This window comes from Cynocephalus volans, chromosome 4, assembly GCF_027409185.1.
Source record: "Cynocephalus volans isolate mCynVol1 chromosome 4, mCynVol1.pri, whole genome shotgun sequence".
NCBI classification, from domain to species: domain Eukaryota; kingdom Metazoa; phylum Chordata; class Mammalia; order Dermoptera; family Cynocephalidae; genus Cynocephalus; species Cynocephalus volans.
Genome location: NC_084463.1, coordinates 21,912,630 through 21,932,579, shown reverse-complemented (window position 1 = coordinate 21,932,579; position 19,950 = coordinate 21,912,630). Strand labels below are relative to the sequence as shown.

Below are 19,950 nucleotides of genomic sequence, written 5' to 3'. Positions count from 1 at the left end.
TGATACTTCAAAAGATAAATCAAGGACTTAGTTCCAGCCTCCAAATTTAGTTTAGTTGCATTCAGTCTCTATCCCACACCTGCCTCCCTCTGTTCCTTCTAATCTCCCTTCCACTTTACTGGGTTTCACTCAGAATTTTCTTGAGAGACAAAACTGCCTTTCCCTGGTGCTCCCATTTCCCTGGTGGCTCCCAAATACTTTTTAACTCAACTGTGCAAAACTAGTTCACCTCAGAGTTACTTTACAGGCATTAGCCAGACTGTAAATTTCTCCTAAATATGAGATTACTTCCCATAAGCCAATATATTACTTATTCTCACCACACTAAAACAACTCTTGATAATCTTTATAGAGCCTCTGTGAAAGTACAGTATCTTTAAATCACAGTTGACAGTCAAGACACTCTGTCATATACTTTGTGAATCTGTGTCCCTTGAGGCCAGAAATCCAGACGGGCAAAAGGAATAAAAGCATGACACATATGATGATCTTCCTCAGACACAAACAGAGAGATGATTAGAGTGACCCGCCCTAAAACCAGCCAGCCTACTCTGAGCAAGCACTGCCTCACTCTCCCTCTCTTAAGACCTCTTCTGGGGCCTCAGATATTGCCTTCAAGAGCTGAGCTTTCCAATAATACATTCTTTTAAAAAGTGTTTCTTCTTTCTGTTTGTACAGGACAGTTTACAACTACATAAGACAAAACTCTCAAGCAAACAGAAATATGAACTTGGGAAATGTGTCATGGGCAAAGCTTCCAATGGAAGGAGACAAATGCCTGCAGCAGATCTCATCTGACTTTCTACATATTCCCCTTTCCCAGCACCCTCTGCCCTCCACTCAGGGCTTGGAATTTGAGTTGCAAACATCCCCTGCCAATTTATTTTTATCTCACAATGTCTAGTTTCTGTCTCCAAGAACACCCCAACCACTCTTTTCAACTCCGCCAAGGACCGTAAATGGAGAGTCCCAACCATGTCCCTTTCACCCTTCCAAGGCCATAAATGGAGATGGAAACCATGCCACTACTCACTACAGGCTGCCCAGAGAAAAGCACTCAGCACTCAAAAGAGACCATCTGGCTCAGTCACTGAGGGTCACTTCAGAATTCAAGGAATAAAACTAATGCTCCTTTGAAGAAATGTGCCACACTTATCAGGAAGTGACACAGGTATAAGCAAAGCCACTAATTTTTAACAACAGGTATGGTAGGAAACCACAGAAAAGACTCTCACCCTCTTGGAAATGACCAAATTGAGTAAAATTTCACTTGGCTTATGTAATTGTGAATAAACAAACTAGTAATATCTAACAGTTATAGATATGTAGAAATAGGTGATATATTTTATATTTCATCATTAAAGGCTAACAGACCTTGCCACCTCTTGCTTTGTACTGTACTTCTGTAATACACTTTTATAGTGCAATATGCTGATATGTAAAATACCTACCAGGTGCCTGAAGAAAAGATGTTTGATAACTTCTATATCTATATGATAGAAATTTGATGTATTAAAAATAATGTCAAAAAGATTTCCAAACTGATTTTAGCTCTCTCAAGATATAAACACAAATAAGAGGCAACTTCTGGGTTCAATAAAGACCAAGGATCCAAGAAGAAGCTATTTAAATAGGACACGTAAAATAAGATAGAAAAAACAGTAAGAACTCAAACATCAGCTTGACTGCTACTATAAGAAATGATGGGATTTAGTTAAAATTGAGGGAAATTAGAAATGGATAAAAAGGACATATGGAGACCTTCCAATTCTTAACATCCATAACAAATCAAAAAAGGTTACACTTTCCACACTCTAAATAATTAATCAAAGCATGTAATTAAAAGATTGTGTGTGTGTCAATGTCACCAGTCCTAAATAAATCAACTTAAAAACCTACTCTAAATCTGAGATTACAATAATGCTCCAGAATCTAGGAAAAACAAAGTCTCAACTCCCATTTCAGACACCTACCAAATCGAGCAAGAACCTCAACTTGGCCTTCTTGAAGAACCATGTCCTACTGAACACAAAAACCTTGATTCCCTTCCTTCTTCCTTTACCTCACTCAACTTAGAAATTCATAGCAACATAAGTTCTAATCATTTTCTAAAAATTAAGATCTCGCGGGGAGAGAATTTGCTTAAAATTATTAAAGCCTATTCTATTCACAATTAAAAATAATTGCTTTTCTTATTGTCAGAAATTTCCACAGTAAATTGTTACTATGTTATTGGCTCCTCTCTGGAGGAAGAGCTATGAGATAATACTGTATCTTGAATAAAGCCATAGGGACAGAGGTCAGAAGGAGTCAAGAAAATCTAGACAGAAGAACTGAAATATAGGTAACAACTTGAACAGGTGGTCAAATCAGAGGAGTTCATGGGTATTTGATTTGGAAGAAATGCCAGGTGAATGCTTACAAAATCCACCATGCCAAGTGCTTAATGACTATAAAAGGAAAAGAACCAGAGAAAAGACTTGAAAGATGTCCCGTTACCAAAGCAGAGAGAAAAATAAGATGGCTGACAACTGACAAAATTTACAGGACAGGGAGAAAGTTTTCCAAAGTTCAAGATTAGAGTAAAAGGAAATGAGAGAATAAAAAGATGACATTCATTGTGGATGAATGTATGGGGAGTCTATGGGGGAGGGGAGCAGGTAAACAAAGGTAGGAGTTTTAGATTGGCAGGATTGGGGGTTTAACGGCAGCAATGCAGAGAAAGACCCAGGGTTACAGTACACGTAACATTAAATACAGTGCACAATGCAGCTATCTTGCCAAAGTAAGTAAATCCAGTATTGGGTTGTATAAGCAGAGGAATCACATGTAAGCTATGAAGGTGGCTCTTCCTCTCTATTCAGCACCGGTGAGGCCACAGCTGGAGCACAGCATTCAGTTCTGGGCATCGAACCAGCTACAAGAGAGGGAAATTGTAGAGTTCAGAAAAGGGCAAATAAAATAATGAAAGGCTTGGAAAATAAGATCTATAAGCAGGGCCAGTGGTTTCATCAAAACCCTTCCTGACATTGCATAAGCTACTTTAGGGGTGAGCTTCAGGTTTCTTTAGCTTCGGTGTCCTCCAATCCCTCCTTTGAATTTCAGGAAGTGGGAAGAATTAAATTCTTCCCTGGTATGGCAAAGTAGGAAGCAAACTAAATAAATCATAAGGGCATATGCCAACCAATTCCACTACTGGCTCAATAATTTTCTCAAAATTTGCCCCATTTCATACAATCATAAAATAATCACCATGACAAAACCACTGTTCTAACAGAACTGACCAAAAGTGGAACAGAGCATATAATGAGGAGGAATATAGAAATAAGGCATAACAGCTACATAAACGTGTTGTTTAGAAAACATTGGCCTGATCAGTCTAAGATGTCAGATGAAAATAAAGTCAATCTGCAGGGAGGACAGCTTAGTTATAACAGCAGGAAACAACGTTACAGGAAAAACAAGCAGTGAAACAGATTTTCAAATGTACTTGTCAAACTGGCCATACTAGAAATGGATTACATAGTTATCTTAACCCTCTGCCAACTAAACATGATAAATTTGAGATTCCTTTTACCCAAATGATTAAATAAATTAGAATACACTTATTCACAAACAAAGCCTTAAAAATCGCATTATACTCCACGAGACTGGGAAATTATACTCAGAGTAAATCTCCAGTGACTGATTTTCTTATAGAAGTGTTAAAAACAATACCTCAGACTAAAGCACTGCGTATTTGGAAGCAGCAAATCTTTGCAAAATAGATCTTTCTTCTTCCTTTAAAGATACTGCTATTGCAACTATTGCAATTACAGTGAAGTACCACATATAACACTTCCGTCAAGCAGAACATTTCTGTCAACGACGGACCAGACATAGGATTATGGTCCCATAAGATTATAATGGCTACATCATATAGCCTAGGTGTGTAGTAGGCTATACCATCTAGGTTTGTGTAATGACACTCTACGACGTTCACACAATGACAAAATCACCTAAGGACACATTTCTCAGAATGCATCCCCCTAAGTTAAGCGACGCATGACTGTAGTGGCTCTTAGTTAATCGAGGCAACAAAACGACACCTAGTTTAATATCTTTAAGATTCAAAATTTCGTAAATTAGCTATATTTTGTTACTGTGAGCACGAAAGTAGGAAAGAAAAAACCTTAAGTGGCAGACATAAGTCAATAACACATTACTGCACACAGTAAGAGGATGTTAAGATAGTCTGACAGAGCTGTAACTGATCATTAGGAAGTCACCTAAGGCAAAATCCACCTGGGGCCAGCAGAACTTTTACTACCTATTTTCTTAGGTTTTCTGTACATTAATATCCGGCAAACTGACTTGCCAATCACCTAAATCCTTTAGAACCAAACAAACAAACAAAATTCAAAAAAACAAAACCAAAAACAAAAATATAACAAACTTGTTTCACACTCCCCCAGTTCTTAGTGCTATAGAGTAAGTTGTAAGTAAAAGACCTTTTTATTCTTAAATCTTTTGCTTTTGCTTTTCCTCTTCCCCTCCAGAGCAGATATTCTTAACCCTTCTGGGTCATGGATCCTCTCCCCAGAAAAAAGCACACATACACAAACTGTTCCATACAATTTAAATGGCTACCTGGACTCAGTGAAGAGCACATAATAGAAGTTAAAGAGAAAAAACTCTGCTCTAGGTAGTTTTTTCTTCTATAAAAGAATATAACATATATTAGAAACCCTCAAATAAGGTAGACGTCATTTGTGTCTTAGGCTTTGCAAGGGATTCTAAAGATTGGGACACCCAGTTTAAGTACTATTAACCACTTTGCTCAGTATGCTGCTCATTTTGATAAAGCAACATTAATATTTCCTTTAAGAGAAAAATTAGCTAAATTCCCATTTCTTGAAGGAAACAGTTTCCATCCCTAAGAGCGTACAGGGATATCACTTTACTCTTCACAAAAATAAAGCACTTTTTTCCACCTGCAGGGCAAGAAATTTTTTTCTGATGTGCTAATTAAGCAGTATTAAGATTCATTAGTTACGCTGATTGTCTGTTCCAACTATATCACACAGTACTTTATCATTCATTATCTGATGGACTTATCAATATAGACGCTAGATAAACTGCCTAAGGCAACAACTTTAAAACAGCGAAATTCATACATCCAGGAACAAGTATAGGAAAGTAAGTCGTGGCTACCTTCCTTAGCAGGGGACTTCCAGTTTCCACACTGCCTAAGGATGGAAAGGCCACATAGGAACAGGCAATATCTGCACTACTTCAATCCTTCACCAGTGGCATCATGTTCTCATCTATTACTCCACTAAAACTGATCATGCTATGGTCATTCGTGTCTTCTCAATCACTAAGAAGAATGGCCCTCAAGCTCTGCCCTTAACTCATTTGACTTTCCTGCAGCACTTCATATCTTCACCACCTATCCACATCACCATCCTGCCAAATATCTCTTTGTAAAACTTTCTGTAATATACTGATCCACAGGGGTGGTGGAGCTGCCCAAGGCCCTAATTACAAACGAGGCTCCAACTTCTAAAATATTACGGAAGTTCTGAACGGAAAGATAACCTTAAAGATCATCTAGTCCAACTTTCTCACTTAACGAATGAAGAACCAAGGCCAAAAGACTAATAAGCACTCCTTCAAAGGGGATTTGGCATATGCAAATTACCAAATGCCATTCATAAAACTTTAATGCTTCTTAAGAAAGGTATTCCACTGTACTATAAGCTCCATGATGTAGGAATTTTGTCTACCTTGTTTGTCTCTATTACCCTGAGCCTAGAACAGTGCCTATCACATAAAGAGTATTCAACATATATTTATTAAATAAATGAATTGATTTTAAAGTAGTAAATCACCAGCAGGAGGATCAAATTTTCTTAGCAAAGAAAATCAGAAAATTCATTGTTTAACCACAATAGATTATATTTATAAAATCAATAAATCTGAGGTAGGTAGGGCTCCTGAAACCTTTTGAAAAAAAGGAGCAGAAAAGAGCATAAAACATAAATACAGCTATAATTAACAAAGCAAGTTAATCTCTTTGTAATGAAGGACTAACTGTAGTGGACAAGGCTAGTTTTTAAATAACTCTCACTGTTGGTCTTATAGCTTTCTTTGGAAGGGAGGGTGGGAGTCACCTGCCAAGGGGAGCTCTGTAACTCTGTCCAAATCTTGTTATTTCTGTGTCTTACAAATTAAAACAAAAAATAAAATATTCAAGAATATAAGGTAGTTCTTTCAAAGATAGGAAGGGAAAAAGACTCAGTTGTTTCCTGGATTTTAATAGGGTCAAACAGAAAAATGACCAAACAAGGAGATCTTACCTCTCTGGAGCCTCAGTCTTTGTGGGAAACTGTCCAGGATGGAATCCTATCAGCTTGCACTTCATTTTGAATCTGGGTATCAACGACACACTCACTCTGTTTTTAACTGGTTAGTACTGTCTTCCTGAGAGATTCTTGCACAGAATATGTGATTTAGGAAATTTTGATTCTCAGTATCAAGTCCTGAGTTTTCTAGGTTCCTTGATACTAGCAGCTGACGGTCTTGCCCATTCAGATTACAAAGAAAAAAAAAAAAAAACACTCAAGGAGGACAATACTAATTGCCAAAAACAAATATATTCCATTGCTCAAGGAAAGCTTTAACCCTATGCTGTATGTACGTCACACAAACACTCATACAATTATCTCATATTAGCAGCAACACTCTATTAAAGCCACACCTAGTACGCGTGTTTATGTTTAAGGGCTTCTTTGGGATACAAGGATCCTTCTAGACATGGAATCCTCAAGTGCTTCTCTATTTAGAAAAAGGCTGAAAACTTAGGGTATACTGAACTACTTATTTCAGACATAAGCAGCAAAAGGTATAGATAGTCACCAAAGATAGGCAGCTAACACTATTTGTCTAGAACTTCCTCCTCACCTGAAAGGGAGGAAAAATCAGTTGTTGGTAAAGAACTGACTTGGATTAGACGTTATTTTCATTTGACCTCTTATGTCACCTCTGAAGTTGCTATGTCAGCATCTCTGTTGAATCTTTTTCTTAGTACAGTACTTCGCACCCTGAGGCATCCTCTCAAAGTGATGTTTGGATAACATAAATGTTATTAACTTTTATTAGTATGTGATATCTAAAAAAAAAAACAACAAAAAACCCCACACATTCAAGAGATTTATCTGAAATACTTCTCGAGTAGCAGGAGAGAATCATTCATTTTTAAAGGCCTCCCATACAAACATCCTCCGTTACGAACTAATTGTTCCACAAACAACCGCACCTAAAAATTAAGAACCCCTCCAACACACCCCACTAAAAAATCTCATACACCTTTATCATTACAACATTGTATTGCTTCAAAAATACAAAGGTACCTTCTATTCATAAGAACAATGTTTAAAAGGAAAACTGTCCAGAGCAGGTAATAGTAGGCCAGTGCATTCCATTTATATGTTGACTATTTGATTCACTGTTTTGTAATTATTTTTTTACTAAAAACTACTATCTATAACACAGAGATAATCTATAACATAGATTTTTTTCACCAGTAAAATTTTATGTATTTGGTCATGAAAAAAATAATTCTGACACCCCGATTTAAATCATCTAAAAACTAAGGTTATTAGATATCCTCCATCAAGACATCTGGGTACAAATGTTAAATCAAGATTCAGTCAATTGTGAAAAAAATAAAGATTGAATTTTTGTTGTTGTTGTTGTTGTTGCATTTACATGGTACAAAGTACAGGTCATAAATGCATGAAAAGAACACATCTACACATCCTGACAGATAACATTTCTAAGAAAAACCTAAAAATAAGCATGTTTTAAGTTGACCATAAGGATCTGTCCTTGGGAGATCTGAACTTATTTAGGAAGTTATTAGAAATTCAGGTGGTCATAACACTATTTTTATAGCTCATTTAGTACAATTTTTGTTATTTCATTCTTAGCTTATGAGGATCACTAAGAGAAATGGCCATACAAAAAACATTTCTGTACTTTCTACAAAAATCAAACATTTTCCTTATATGGCTCAATGTGCCATGTAATGAAGGTAAACCATAACTACCATTTCCTGAGTGCCTACTACGTGCTGAGATTTGGGCTAAGCAGTTTACATTTATTATTCCTACTTCTACCAATAAAGTTAGAGTGTCCCAGCAAAGAGAATTTGAAGAGACTGCAGGAGGTTTACTGAGAAGGGCTCTTGGGAACCATACTTGAGACTGAGAAGCAGGGCGGGGCGGACAAAGAAGTTGAAGTAAGACAGAGTTGCAACAGAGGCCTCTGCCAATCCTAAAGTGAGGTATGGAACTTGGGTGACCCTTCAGATTTGTCCTAAATTGAGGCAAGGAAGCTGACCTTTGTATTTCAGCACTGACAGTCATTGGGTTCAGGCTGCCACCTAAGGAGACCTCACTTGGGTGAGATAGCTTCCTTGGGCAAAGGGAAACTCCTAGGAGGTATTAAACAAGTTGTCGTTAGCAGTCAGAGTTCTAGATACCTGGGGGAACTAGTGTCTCATTCCCAGAGGGATCTTGACCATGAATCGCATATATACAAAGAGATATATGGTGCACCCCTATTTTACAGACAGAAAAAGGTAAGAACTTACCCAAGGTCACATCATGTGTCTTTAATGTAAATTCATTTTAGGTTTCAAAACTAGGACCTGATATGCTTCTACTCAGAGACACTGAAAATTACAGAAAGTCATTGTATTTACCTTTGTGCCATAGTTGTCAGGAAACTCATAGCTCATTTTACTATTTAGCTGAGGTAACTACATTTACCTGGGTTACTGCTAAGCTCCCTTCATTCTGATTTCTTATTTTCTGATTCTATTTTTAGCTTTCTCAATATGCTGATGCCTTTTTTGTATATATTACATAACAGGCCATCTCAACCTCATCATCTGTCTCTAAGATGACAAGTACCTAAAGCATTTACATATTAGGTAAACAATAGCTGGCATAAGGTAATGGACATTTCATGGCCTTCTTTGGTAAGCCTCATCCTTACCTGCTTTTGTCAAAAAGTAATTCTACTTTGTAAATGTTTCCTCTGCTATAACTTACTTCCCTTAAGGGGAATTGGTAGTCCAATAAATACCACCATTTAGGGCTGAGCCCGTGGCTCACTCGGGAGAGTGTGGCGCTGGGAGCGCCGAGGCCACGGGTTCGGATCCCATATAGGGATGGCCGGTTTGCTCACTGGGTGAGCGTGGTGCTGACAACACCAAGTCAAGGGTTAAGATCCCCTTACCGGTCATCTTTTAGAAAAAAAAAAAAAAAAAAAAAAATACCACCATTTACCAAAGGACTTGAAAGAATAACTGAATGAATCTTCTCTAATAAAGGCTTTACTTGTGTTTCAACACTAGTTTTAAATTATTTCTTAGGACTTCCAAATCAATGTTTCCCCCTTGTATTTATAATTTTAGGAAACCACAATTATCTGCAAGAATTTTAAAAATTTGTGTTTTCATTTCAATGATAAGAAAAAGAAACACATACAGTCACAGCTCAGTATTCTCAGATTGGTTCCAGGACCCCCACAGACACCAAAATCTGCAGATGCTCAAGTCCCTTGCATAAAATGGTATATAACCTACACACATCTTCCCATATACTTTAAATCATCTCTAGATTGCTTATGATACTGAATACGACATATAAGTTAGGTAAATAGTTGTTATGCTGTACTATTTTTAATTGCTGTATTGTTATTTTTTATTTTTTTCAAATATTTTCAATACTGGGTTGGTTGAATCTGTGGATGGTGAACCCGAATACACGAAGGGCCAACTGTATAAGCATAATGAGGTTCACCTGGGTGTTACTAAATGACTTTGGTATTATATTTATGACTGTTTATTATCACATTGTTGCCAAAAACATTATTTCAATTGTCAAAATTTAATAAAGGCGGGCTGATGATTCATAAAGAGACAATATAATCAAGTGGTTAAGAGCATGGGTTCTGCAGTGAGATTGCTTAGTTCAGTGTCACCACCTGCTACCTTTAGGAGATGTGAAAATTATTCCCTCTGTGCCTTAACTTCTCCATCTGTAAGGTGAGGCTAATAACAGTACCTCCATCATAGATTTGTTGTGAGCATTAAGTGAGAAAATAGAAGTAGAACATTCAAAATGGTGTCTGGCTAATTGCTTTCACTCAGTAAATGTTAGCCATCATTATAATTATTACAAAAATGATACAGTTACACTATATGGAGACCAAGGGGCCTTATGTATAAAGGTTAGTTCAAGTAGAGGAAAGTAGTAACAGCAAAGTGCTTTATCACAAGCACATGGTAGGAATAACATACTCAAAAGAACCTTACTGTAGCAATCAGTATCAGAGTCATGTCTGGGAAAGGCAAATAAGTTTCAACTAAACCACATCATCCAAAGTATTAAAAGGAATGCTAACTTGATTCTTTTTATTTTTCATTTCACTAGTACTGAAACTATTTTACAAAATTGTATTTGTTTGATAACATGTGAGTTCTTTAGGTAAAATAAGCTTATACTTAGATGTAGGCTTGTACACAGTAAATAACATTGTTATATAAACATGGTTTTGTCCACACATTATTCAAGTTTCAGAAACATAGCTTCTTCAACTTTTTGCTCAGTTCCTCTTTTATAGGTAAAGGCCAATTAGTTAATCATTTTCAAAGGTTTATAGTCTTGGCAAGAATATGGTGACTTAACACATTAACATATAAACCAAGGAGGTAAGAGGACTAACTACCCCTACAGAGTGAGGATTAGGCCTCACTCACTGGGCAACCTGTTTACAAGAAGCAGGAGACAGGCAAAACTCAGCATGAAAAAAAATAAGGACTATGAATGACCCATATGTTTCCTTAGAGTTTGATGGAACAAAAAGCATGTAGATCTCTAATTCCTCTTTTGGTGCATGGAAATTTACTGGAATTAAAAATCAGATTTACCACTACCATTTGAAAAATAAAATGTTTCATGGATATGTGGTTATGCTACAGTGAAGAAGTTAAATTTTTTTCCCTCGATTTTTTCTCTTAATTTTGTAGTGTGGTTATATTACTTACATAAAGAAAAAAGTAATTATTTTATACTGTCCTAAAATTGGCACAATTCTGAACTCTCAAAGCCCAACTACGTTTCCTAATTTGGACATCACCTGGTTTTACTCAAGATGGTCCCTTTAGGACCCCGCATAGTGCCTGTTCAATAGCAGGTGCTCATTAACCAACGACAGAACGAATGACAACAATGTAGCACTTTGCTGCTTGGTGCTGCAGACTTCAATGACAACTGGATATATACAATGCAAAGGAATAATATAAAATCATGTAAGTCATTCTTAATAAAGCAAAGGCAAATGAATTTCTATTTCTTTTGCATAATGAAAGGTATAGAGCTCAAACTTTCTAAGACAAATAAGGCTTTATCTAGGAATATATTTGAGAGTTTTCCCCTAATTGTGTTCATTGTTTTCAATCACATATTTTAAATATCATATTGGTTTTTGTTTGTTAGTTTGTTTTTTGGCAGCTGGCTGGTAGAGATTGAACTCTGGACCTGGGTGTTACCAGTACCATACTCTAACGAGCTGAGCTAACCAGCCAGCCCGTTTTCTACCAGAATGTAAGCTATTTGAAGGCAGGGGGTTTTGTCAACTTTGTTCACTGATGTACTCCTAACACCTATATCAACACCTGGCATGTAGAAGGGGTTCAATAAATTTTTGTTGGATGAATAAATTAATGAATGAATAAAAATTCCTTAAGACTGTATATAGGCAGCTGAGATTCTAAGATCAAGGTTGAGGTACTTTCTGACTTATCATAGTCTTGTTCCTAAATCATAAACCAGTTCTTTCCATTTAGAGAAAGTATTTGCAAATTAAAAATAATAATAATAAAAACAGTTTTGGTAGATATGAGTTTTTATTCTGGTTTTATTAATATCAATTACAGACATAACATTAATTCAGATAAATGAAGTAATCTGAAGACAGTAGAGAAACAGTATGGTAAATTTCAAAAATTCAGTCTGTTGCAACAAAGTAGTCTTACATAGCCTGAGAAAATGTAACTAGAAAACATATCTAAATAAACAACTTCAACTCTACTATATCCATTTATATCGAATGAAATAATATTTGGTAGCTCAAAATATATAATTTATGAATACAGCCAAGAACACATATAAAAATAAAATGATGGCTGTTGTTCCTAAAATCCTGAGAATAAACACAGATTTGTATTTTACCAAGCAGTAACAACACATCCTACTAAGTGAAAAGATAACACTCATTTTGATTAGGACCAAGGAAAAAAAGTCTTTCCATTGGCTCTCAAGGACTCTCTCAACTATAAATAGCTGAGAATTATACAGATTTAAATACATACCTTTTTCCATATGCAGACATTATTCAATTATTTAGAAAAATGGGGGGGGGGGGGGACTCAGCATAAATACAAGCTCCAGATAATTTGTAACATATGCACAGGAGGCACAGATTCATTAACCTTTCATTTTAAACACTGAATGAAGTTTCTGCAACGGTAAATAGCAGGCAGAACACAGTGCATGAACCCAATAACAGAAATAAGTGTATCTAACCATCTCTGCAATCCTAACAATCAATTGTTTAAAATCTAAAGCTCCTTATGGTACTGGTCTGTTGTTTTGGAACTCAGAAAGTTTCTTCCTCTATTTAATTTCATATTTTAAACATTACACAGGTAAAACTTTCCATAGGGGGATAAAACTGCTATTCTACCTTAACCAAGCAATGGGAGCATACTTCAGTGTGCCTGTATGACAATTAACACTTGAAATCTTAGATCTGAATTTTCGTTCTTACCCTCTGGTAATGCTAAGAAAAAGAGAGAGAAAAAAAAAAAAGGAGGCCGAATAATTACTTCTGAGGACTGGGGAGCAGATCCAATCCAAGAGTATATCCTAAAGGCAACATAGACAGGACTGTCCTAATATGGTGTTTCAGTTAGACCTCATTGGATTCTTAGAAATCAAGCCTAAAAACTCAAGCTATGAACTACTGTGACAGTCTCTGATGACTAAAGCAAAGAATCCTTGGTATAAGTTGGTAGAGAAGTAGATGTGAGTTGTGTCACAGATATAAAGACCTAACAAATTCTGTAAATTAAAATTTCCAAATTCTAGGGCTGGCCCGTGGCTCACTTGGGAGAGTGTGATGCTGATAACACCAAGGCCACAGGTTCACATCCCTATATAAGGATGGCCGGTTAGCTCACTTGGTGCTGACACCACCAAGTCAACGGTTAAGATCCCCTTAACAGTCATCTTTAAAAAAAAAAAAAATTCCAAATTCTGCAAACAGTCCCCTGATTTTGATACATCTGCAATCTGTTCTCTTCTATCTTCTTTGCCACTGCTTTACTTCACCTCTCATCTAGCTTACTGCAAGAAGCCTCTAAATGATCTTTGTGCTTCCAGTTTAATCCCTTTCATTCTCTACATTACAGCCTGTGACTGTTCTAAAACTTAAGACTAACCATGTCAATACCTGGCTTAAAACACTCTGATGATTAGGATAATCCAAACTCCTTAGCACACATCACCTCCTCTTGTTTATATCTCCAGTCTCAGTTCTTAGTAATTCTCACCTCCCTTCACCCTTGACTTTTGAACCCTAGGCTCCATCTACCAGAACTACATAGTTTAAAACATTTCACCAGAATATGTGGGGCACACGTTGCTGCAGATTAATGATGTTTCTGGAGTTTGGGTATCTTAAGTCTAAAACAGCACAGTAATTGAATAAATCTTGACCTCACCTCAATATCTTCTGGTCCTTTTATCTAACTGCAGGTTATGACTCATTAGTGAGTTGAAAAATCAATTTTAGTGGGTTGTGACACTTCTGAACTCCCCAAGGGGGAGATGAAGAGACAATGTATGAGGGAATGAGAACCATTCTGGTGAAGAGGTCCCAGGAGTGGGTGAGAGGGTGGCTGGTGAGTTAAGGGTGACTGGGAGCTGGTACACGTAGAAGGATGGGTGCAGGTGAGGGGCATTTGAGAACACAGTTTGCAGAAGGGACTGGCTGAGCCTGTGGGTCTAGTGCATGTGTGTAATAATAACAATGGACAGGTGTTATGCCCCACACCAGGTGTTGGCCTACATCAGTGGGGTCATATCAAGCAAATCTGGAGCATCCCTGCTGTACCCCATGCCCTCTAAGAATGTGTCACTGTTGCTGCAGGACCTCCAGGAGGAAGATTTTGTCTCCTATGGGTATTTGGGAATGTGCAAGATGGTCAAGGAATACACAGAGGCCTCAGCAGCAAAACTTTAGAACTCAATGTGCTGGGTGAGTGAGAAGCATGCACTTCTGGATCCCTCCCCACGCCCCTACCCCCAGGGGGGTCAGGCAGGTCTCTCTCCCAAATGGCTGAGTATAAGGGTTGGAAGAGGGGCCAGTGGAATGGCAAAAGGGTATGGGGAGGGGGAGAAATCTGTGGGTCCCTCAGGTATGTGTTTTAATCTGTCTCCCTTCCCCAGTTCTTCCGGCTCCTCCATCCTGCCATCTCCTGGCCACGCACCTTGTGGCGACGACCAACGTGAGCCTGAGCTGCCAATCCCCAAGAAGTAAGCCCGCTAGGGATAAACCCCATCCCCGCAGATTTTCTTTGCACCAGTTTTAGATGAAGGAATTTCTGGAAACAACTGAGGCTGTGGCCAGGGAAGGGGAGAGAGAGGTACCACAGGCCTCCCAGGTGCAGGCACTATGTTAGGTGCTTTCATGTGCTGTGTAACTGTTACTAAAGAGAGTCTGAAGCCAGATTGTCTGCGTTCAAATAGAATATTTGAACAGAGCATGGCACATAGTAAATGCTACATAATCTACATAATATAATAATATGTTAGCTATAATCATTATTATTCTATAACATTTGTTTCAGTTATACATGTGTTGTATTATGTAAGTACTGAACCCTAGGGTAAAATATATTTCTTCTTCAGGGTTGTGGTCAAAAAACGATGCATTGTGTCAATGTTCCTTTCCAGTATACAAATTAAGGATTGATATACATAATGATATTTGCACAACTGCAGTTCAATGCTATAAAAAAGTTATTACTCATCAAAACATGTAAATTACCTAGAATTGGTATGTCCATTATAATGTCATCCCCAAATGATCAGCTCCACCCTTTTACATCATTCTTTATGAAACCACCAATCTATCATTCATAACTCCTAAATCACACCTTTATCCTGTGCCATGCACTATGGCAAACTGTTCTTCATTTAAAAGACATGACTCTTTATCAGCACCGCACTCTCCCAAGACATGACTCTTTAAATAGACGATCACTTAAAAATTTTTGGAACAATTTCATTATTTGGATTCCTCTAGTTTGGGACTCTTAGATAAATCTATCTTACCATATTTGCAGTTTGCACTATTCAACGTTATGCTACGTCTGAGCTTTTACACCAACTACTCAACTACCTCTATTCCCCTCTGCCCAATTAAGTCCCACTTCTGAACACTTAGGATGCCATGTGCTCCTGCGGCACCATGAGCTTAACATGAACATGACACGAAAGACCTTGTTCACACTATTGTAATTGGTTCTTTAGTCATCTGACTCCTTTATTGGAAGGCAGACACCTTGAAGGTAAATGGTACACTGCTGTATTTCTAGGGCCTACCACAGTAGGCACTCAAATATTTGTGGGTAAATAACAAAAAAAATAAAGTCCTTATTTCAGTCCTTAGTATTTAAAGAAACCCTGTGATGAATCTGTCAGTTGAGTTTGATGAAAGGGAATGGGCAAGATATCCAAATCCCCCCAGATGCCTGGACTTTGGCCAAGAGTAAAGCTCCACACCTTCCCCTGCAACTCTTCCCTGTTTTCCTCTGGGCTTGCTAAGGACAGTGCCCAGTCCCACTACATCAGCCAAGAAAGATACCAAAAAGATGGTCAGTGTCTTTAACTGGGATAGCCATACGCCTTCTTTAATGACTGATCAAAGTACCTTAAAACATTAGGGATTTCTGTTATTTCCAGTCTTATGTATACTTTTTAAGGTATGAAGCTTGGGCCCTGAATTTAGAAAGACCAAAGCAATATATGTTAGTGATAGTTTCTTTTAAATGTAACTAGAATATTTACTAATCACCAACATTTTCAAGATACATTTGATTAAAACCCACCCTTTTGATAAGAATTCTACATGGATTTTTCAGATCTAGAGTACATTATTCAATACATTTTATAGCCAATCTTCATCTTATTCATCTCATAGTAGGTTTAATACTTTCTATACTCTATTATCTTCCTATAAACTTTCAAACACATGATGAAAATTTTAATGTCTCCTTATAAATGTTCAAGGGGAGTACATGGATTTCAAAACTCTTTTGGGAGTACATAAGCAAAAAGTCTGAATACCATTATTCCAGTGTTGTTCTGACCAACACAACAGCCACTAGCCATGTGTGGCTATCTAAATATAAATTAATTAAAATTAAATAAAATTAAAAATTCAGTTTCATAGTCACTCCAGCCACAGTTCAAGTCCTCAATAGCTACCTGTGGCTAGTGGCTACCATATTGAACAGTACCCATACAGAACACTTTCTTATCACAAAGTTCCATTGGACAGCGCTGTTTAGAGAACCAAGATTATGCACTGTTTGCCCCAGCCAGTTGAGGTTATAATGTTTTTTACTCCTTGCACTAAAAGCTCCACCTCCTAGAATGGTGAACCATTTTTCTTGACTTTTATTAAGATTCTTACACAGGGGTAAAGTGGCAAAAAGGAACTCTGAGCTCCCCCTAGAGGTTTGAGTATATGGCCAAGAGAATCCTTTTATAAAATAAAGACTACTTTAACACTATGAATAATAACTTTTGACCTTACACTGTTCAATACGGTAGCTACTAGCCACATGTTTATAGTTTAGAATTTAATTAATTAAAATTAAACATAATTAAAAATTCCATTCTTCAGGCATACTAGCCACATTTCAAGGGCCCGATAGCCACATGTGACTAGTAGCTATCATACCGAACTGAGGTGGATATTGAACATTTCCATCATCACAAAGGTTTACTGAACAGCACTATCTGTACTACATGCTTTCTAAATTCTTTTTTCCTTTTACATATCCTTTTAATGAAGTATCCAGAATATTAACTCCACTCTTTACTAGATTCCAGAAATGTCAGGAAATAAATCAAAATCTCATTTATTCAGTTTTAACACATGCTTATTAGATACAAATTGAAAGCTTAAATATAAGTATATGGTCAGTAGTCAAGGCCTATTCTTTTAAGATACACCTCAAGCCTCTGTCAGATTCACAAGCGGACAAGCAAACTGGAATGTACAAGGTTTCAGGTGACAGTGGGATGGGAACAACAGAAGCTGAATATGTAAAAAATGATATGAAATAAATATGACTAAATTTTTCTTATGAACTATTTGAGTGGCTTGCCAAATTTCTTGGAAATCTTTCAATGATAATGCAGAAATCTTATTTGCAAACACCAAAGAAAAATCCTCAGCGATGGGCAGAGTCTATTAAAGTGCTTACACAGGGAAAAAGTTATCTTCGGGCTCCAAGTTATCTGTGCCTTATTGGTTATCACAAACAAATAATTGCAAGGCTTGATAGCTTAAATTAAGGACCAAATATATGATACTGCAATTTGTGTGCTTAAGTACAAAATTGGTTCCAAAGATGACAACTATTGATGAATAAATCTAAATAACGCCCCTAGAAAATTAATCATTTCATTTGCTAGTGAAAAGACTCCTTATCACTTTTAAATCTGTCTGATGAGCAACCAGCACTAATCTAGCAAAGACAAGTTTTTTAGGTTGCATATAATCACCTTGCATTTCATCTTAAGGATGAAGTACACACCTGTCTTAAAGACAAAATGCCAACCTGCAAGAAGCATTTTTGGAGAACACCAAAAATATGGGACCTGAGAATGAGTTTTGCAGTGCATCAGATCAACTGACTGAAGTGTGAATACAGCATCTGGTTGAGAAGTGAATGCTTTCATGAATTCCAAACCTAGATAGATCTTTCAACTACTAGAATACGGACAGTGATGAGATCGTTCCCTCCTCTGAAGTCATCAAACTTATAGTCTGCTTTAGTCATATGATACTTAATCAAGTACTGCCTTGCATACTATCCCTTGTGTTGTCTTGGACAGCTTTTTAATTCTTTAATGTGTGTATACAAGCTTCAGATGGATTGTAAGCTCTTTGGACTGTAGGAACTGTATACTACAGTTCTTTTATTCATTCTAACACCTAGCAGACAGCCCTGCACACAGTAAGCACTCAAGTATTTGGTGAATGGAGATATGAAGAAAAGGCCTATAGAAAAAAAGAAAAATCATGCAATGACTAGACAAAAAAGAACCCTATATTAGTTTATCTGACTCCAAAATTAGGCTGGAATTGTTAGCAGACAAATTTTCTTCTGGCAAACAAACAAAAAAGCAACAAAACTTCAGAATAAACAACAATTTGTGTAGTAAGGCAATCTCGAACACATCCATTTTATCCAAATGATAGAACAAATACCAATAACATGACAGACATCAAAATGAAACTCTTTGTAGTAATAAACAAATCTTTATATCTGCCTTTAGGTAAAATTTTGTGTGCTTAGAAATATATTCATTTGAGTAGTATTAAAAAGTAGAACTTTAGTATCAAAATCCAAGAGTTATCAATTCAACTTCAATATTTACAATTTTAATATGTTTATTGCATAGATAAGAAGGCTGAGGTGCATTCCAGAGAAAGTAAGTGATGTGCTTTAAGGTTCCTCAGGAAGGTGGTCAGAGAAGAAGTTGGGATAGGACTCCGTTTTCTGATACTTGCAGACGTCGTCATGAGATAAAGACTGCTATGTGAACATGTTGAAACTATCTGATCAAAGGAACGTCTGTATGGCAAAACTGAAGTTACTATATGTCTCTTCCTTTCAAACTTATAAGAAATTATTTACTAATTTTTCATAATTAAATTTTTAATAGAAATTTCAAATATATTATAACAGAAATATAATTGACTCACAAGTCCTTCCTTCTCTGTGAACCTCTGACACTGAGTTCACATTTAAGTGAGCTACATCAGTACATACAAGAAGTCCCTCCTTTTCCACAGCTTACTGAACTACTGTTACTATTTTGTAGAATCTAAAGAAAAAAGTATTACTAAATTTCTTTTGGCAGTTCACATAAACACAATAAAGTGAAAAGAGATTTTTGAATTACCTAGTCTAAATGGGCATTTCTGAAATTGAGATCTAAGAATTTGTTTTCATAGTTTTAAGATCTTCTGAGAATTTAAGGTTGTATTTTTATTTCCATAAGCATAATCTGGGATACTTGGACACTCACCTTATAATTGTGTAAGGCTATGATTTCAGTGACCACATTTGTGTCTGTGCTTAAGATTACATTCACACTAAGTCTCCTAAAGGAACAGAGCTTAGTTTTTAATGCAGTATTTTTCAAATTGGGTTCCAAGTTTGTTTTTGAGTGAAAGTTTGAATAACACTGCTGTAGATTTTATACTTTCCAAAATTCTCTTTTTAGTCTTTATCTGTTGACTTTAATAAACATGTATTCAGTGCCTATTATAAACTAGTACAGCCGTTGAGTAGAGAGAACAGAACCTTGTCCTCAAAGAGCTTATAATTATGACAGGAAAGATCAACATTATTAATGAAGAAGTCTGGGTTCCCTGATTGAAATCAAAGAGTAGGGCACTTTAAAAAAACAAAAGTTACCTGCCCTCCTTGTTATCAGAGAACTCATCATCAGCTTCATATTCTCAAAATATTCTAAGAGCTTGAGGTCAATTTGGTCTCACCTGTCTGGAAACAGGTAAAGTGAT

At 36.7% G+C, this 19,950-nt stretch overlaps 1 protein-coding gene across 3 annotated transcripts in view; it reads right to left on the bottom strand.

Moving 5' to 3' along the window:
* The window catches only part of MSANTD2 (Myb/SANT DNA binding domain containing 2), a 29,772-nt gene that overhangs the window by 7,485 nt on the left and 2,337 nt on the right, over positions 1–19,950 (bottom strand). Inside the window, exon 2 of one of the 3 annotated variants that reach the window (XM_063094512.1) lies at positions 2,815–2,917. The exons of the other annotated variants lie outside the window; for them this stretch is intronic. Within the exon in view, the coding sequence (XP_062950582.1) occupies positions 2,861–2,917 (57 nt within the window). The 3' untranslated portion in view covers positions 2,815–2,860. Of the gene's footprint in view, positions 1–2,814; positions 2,918–19,950 lie in introns of those variants that run through there. 3 annotated transcript variants of the gene reach the window in all.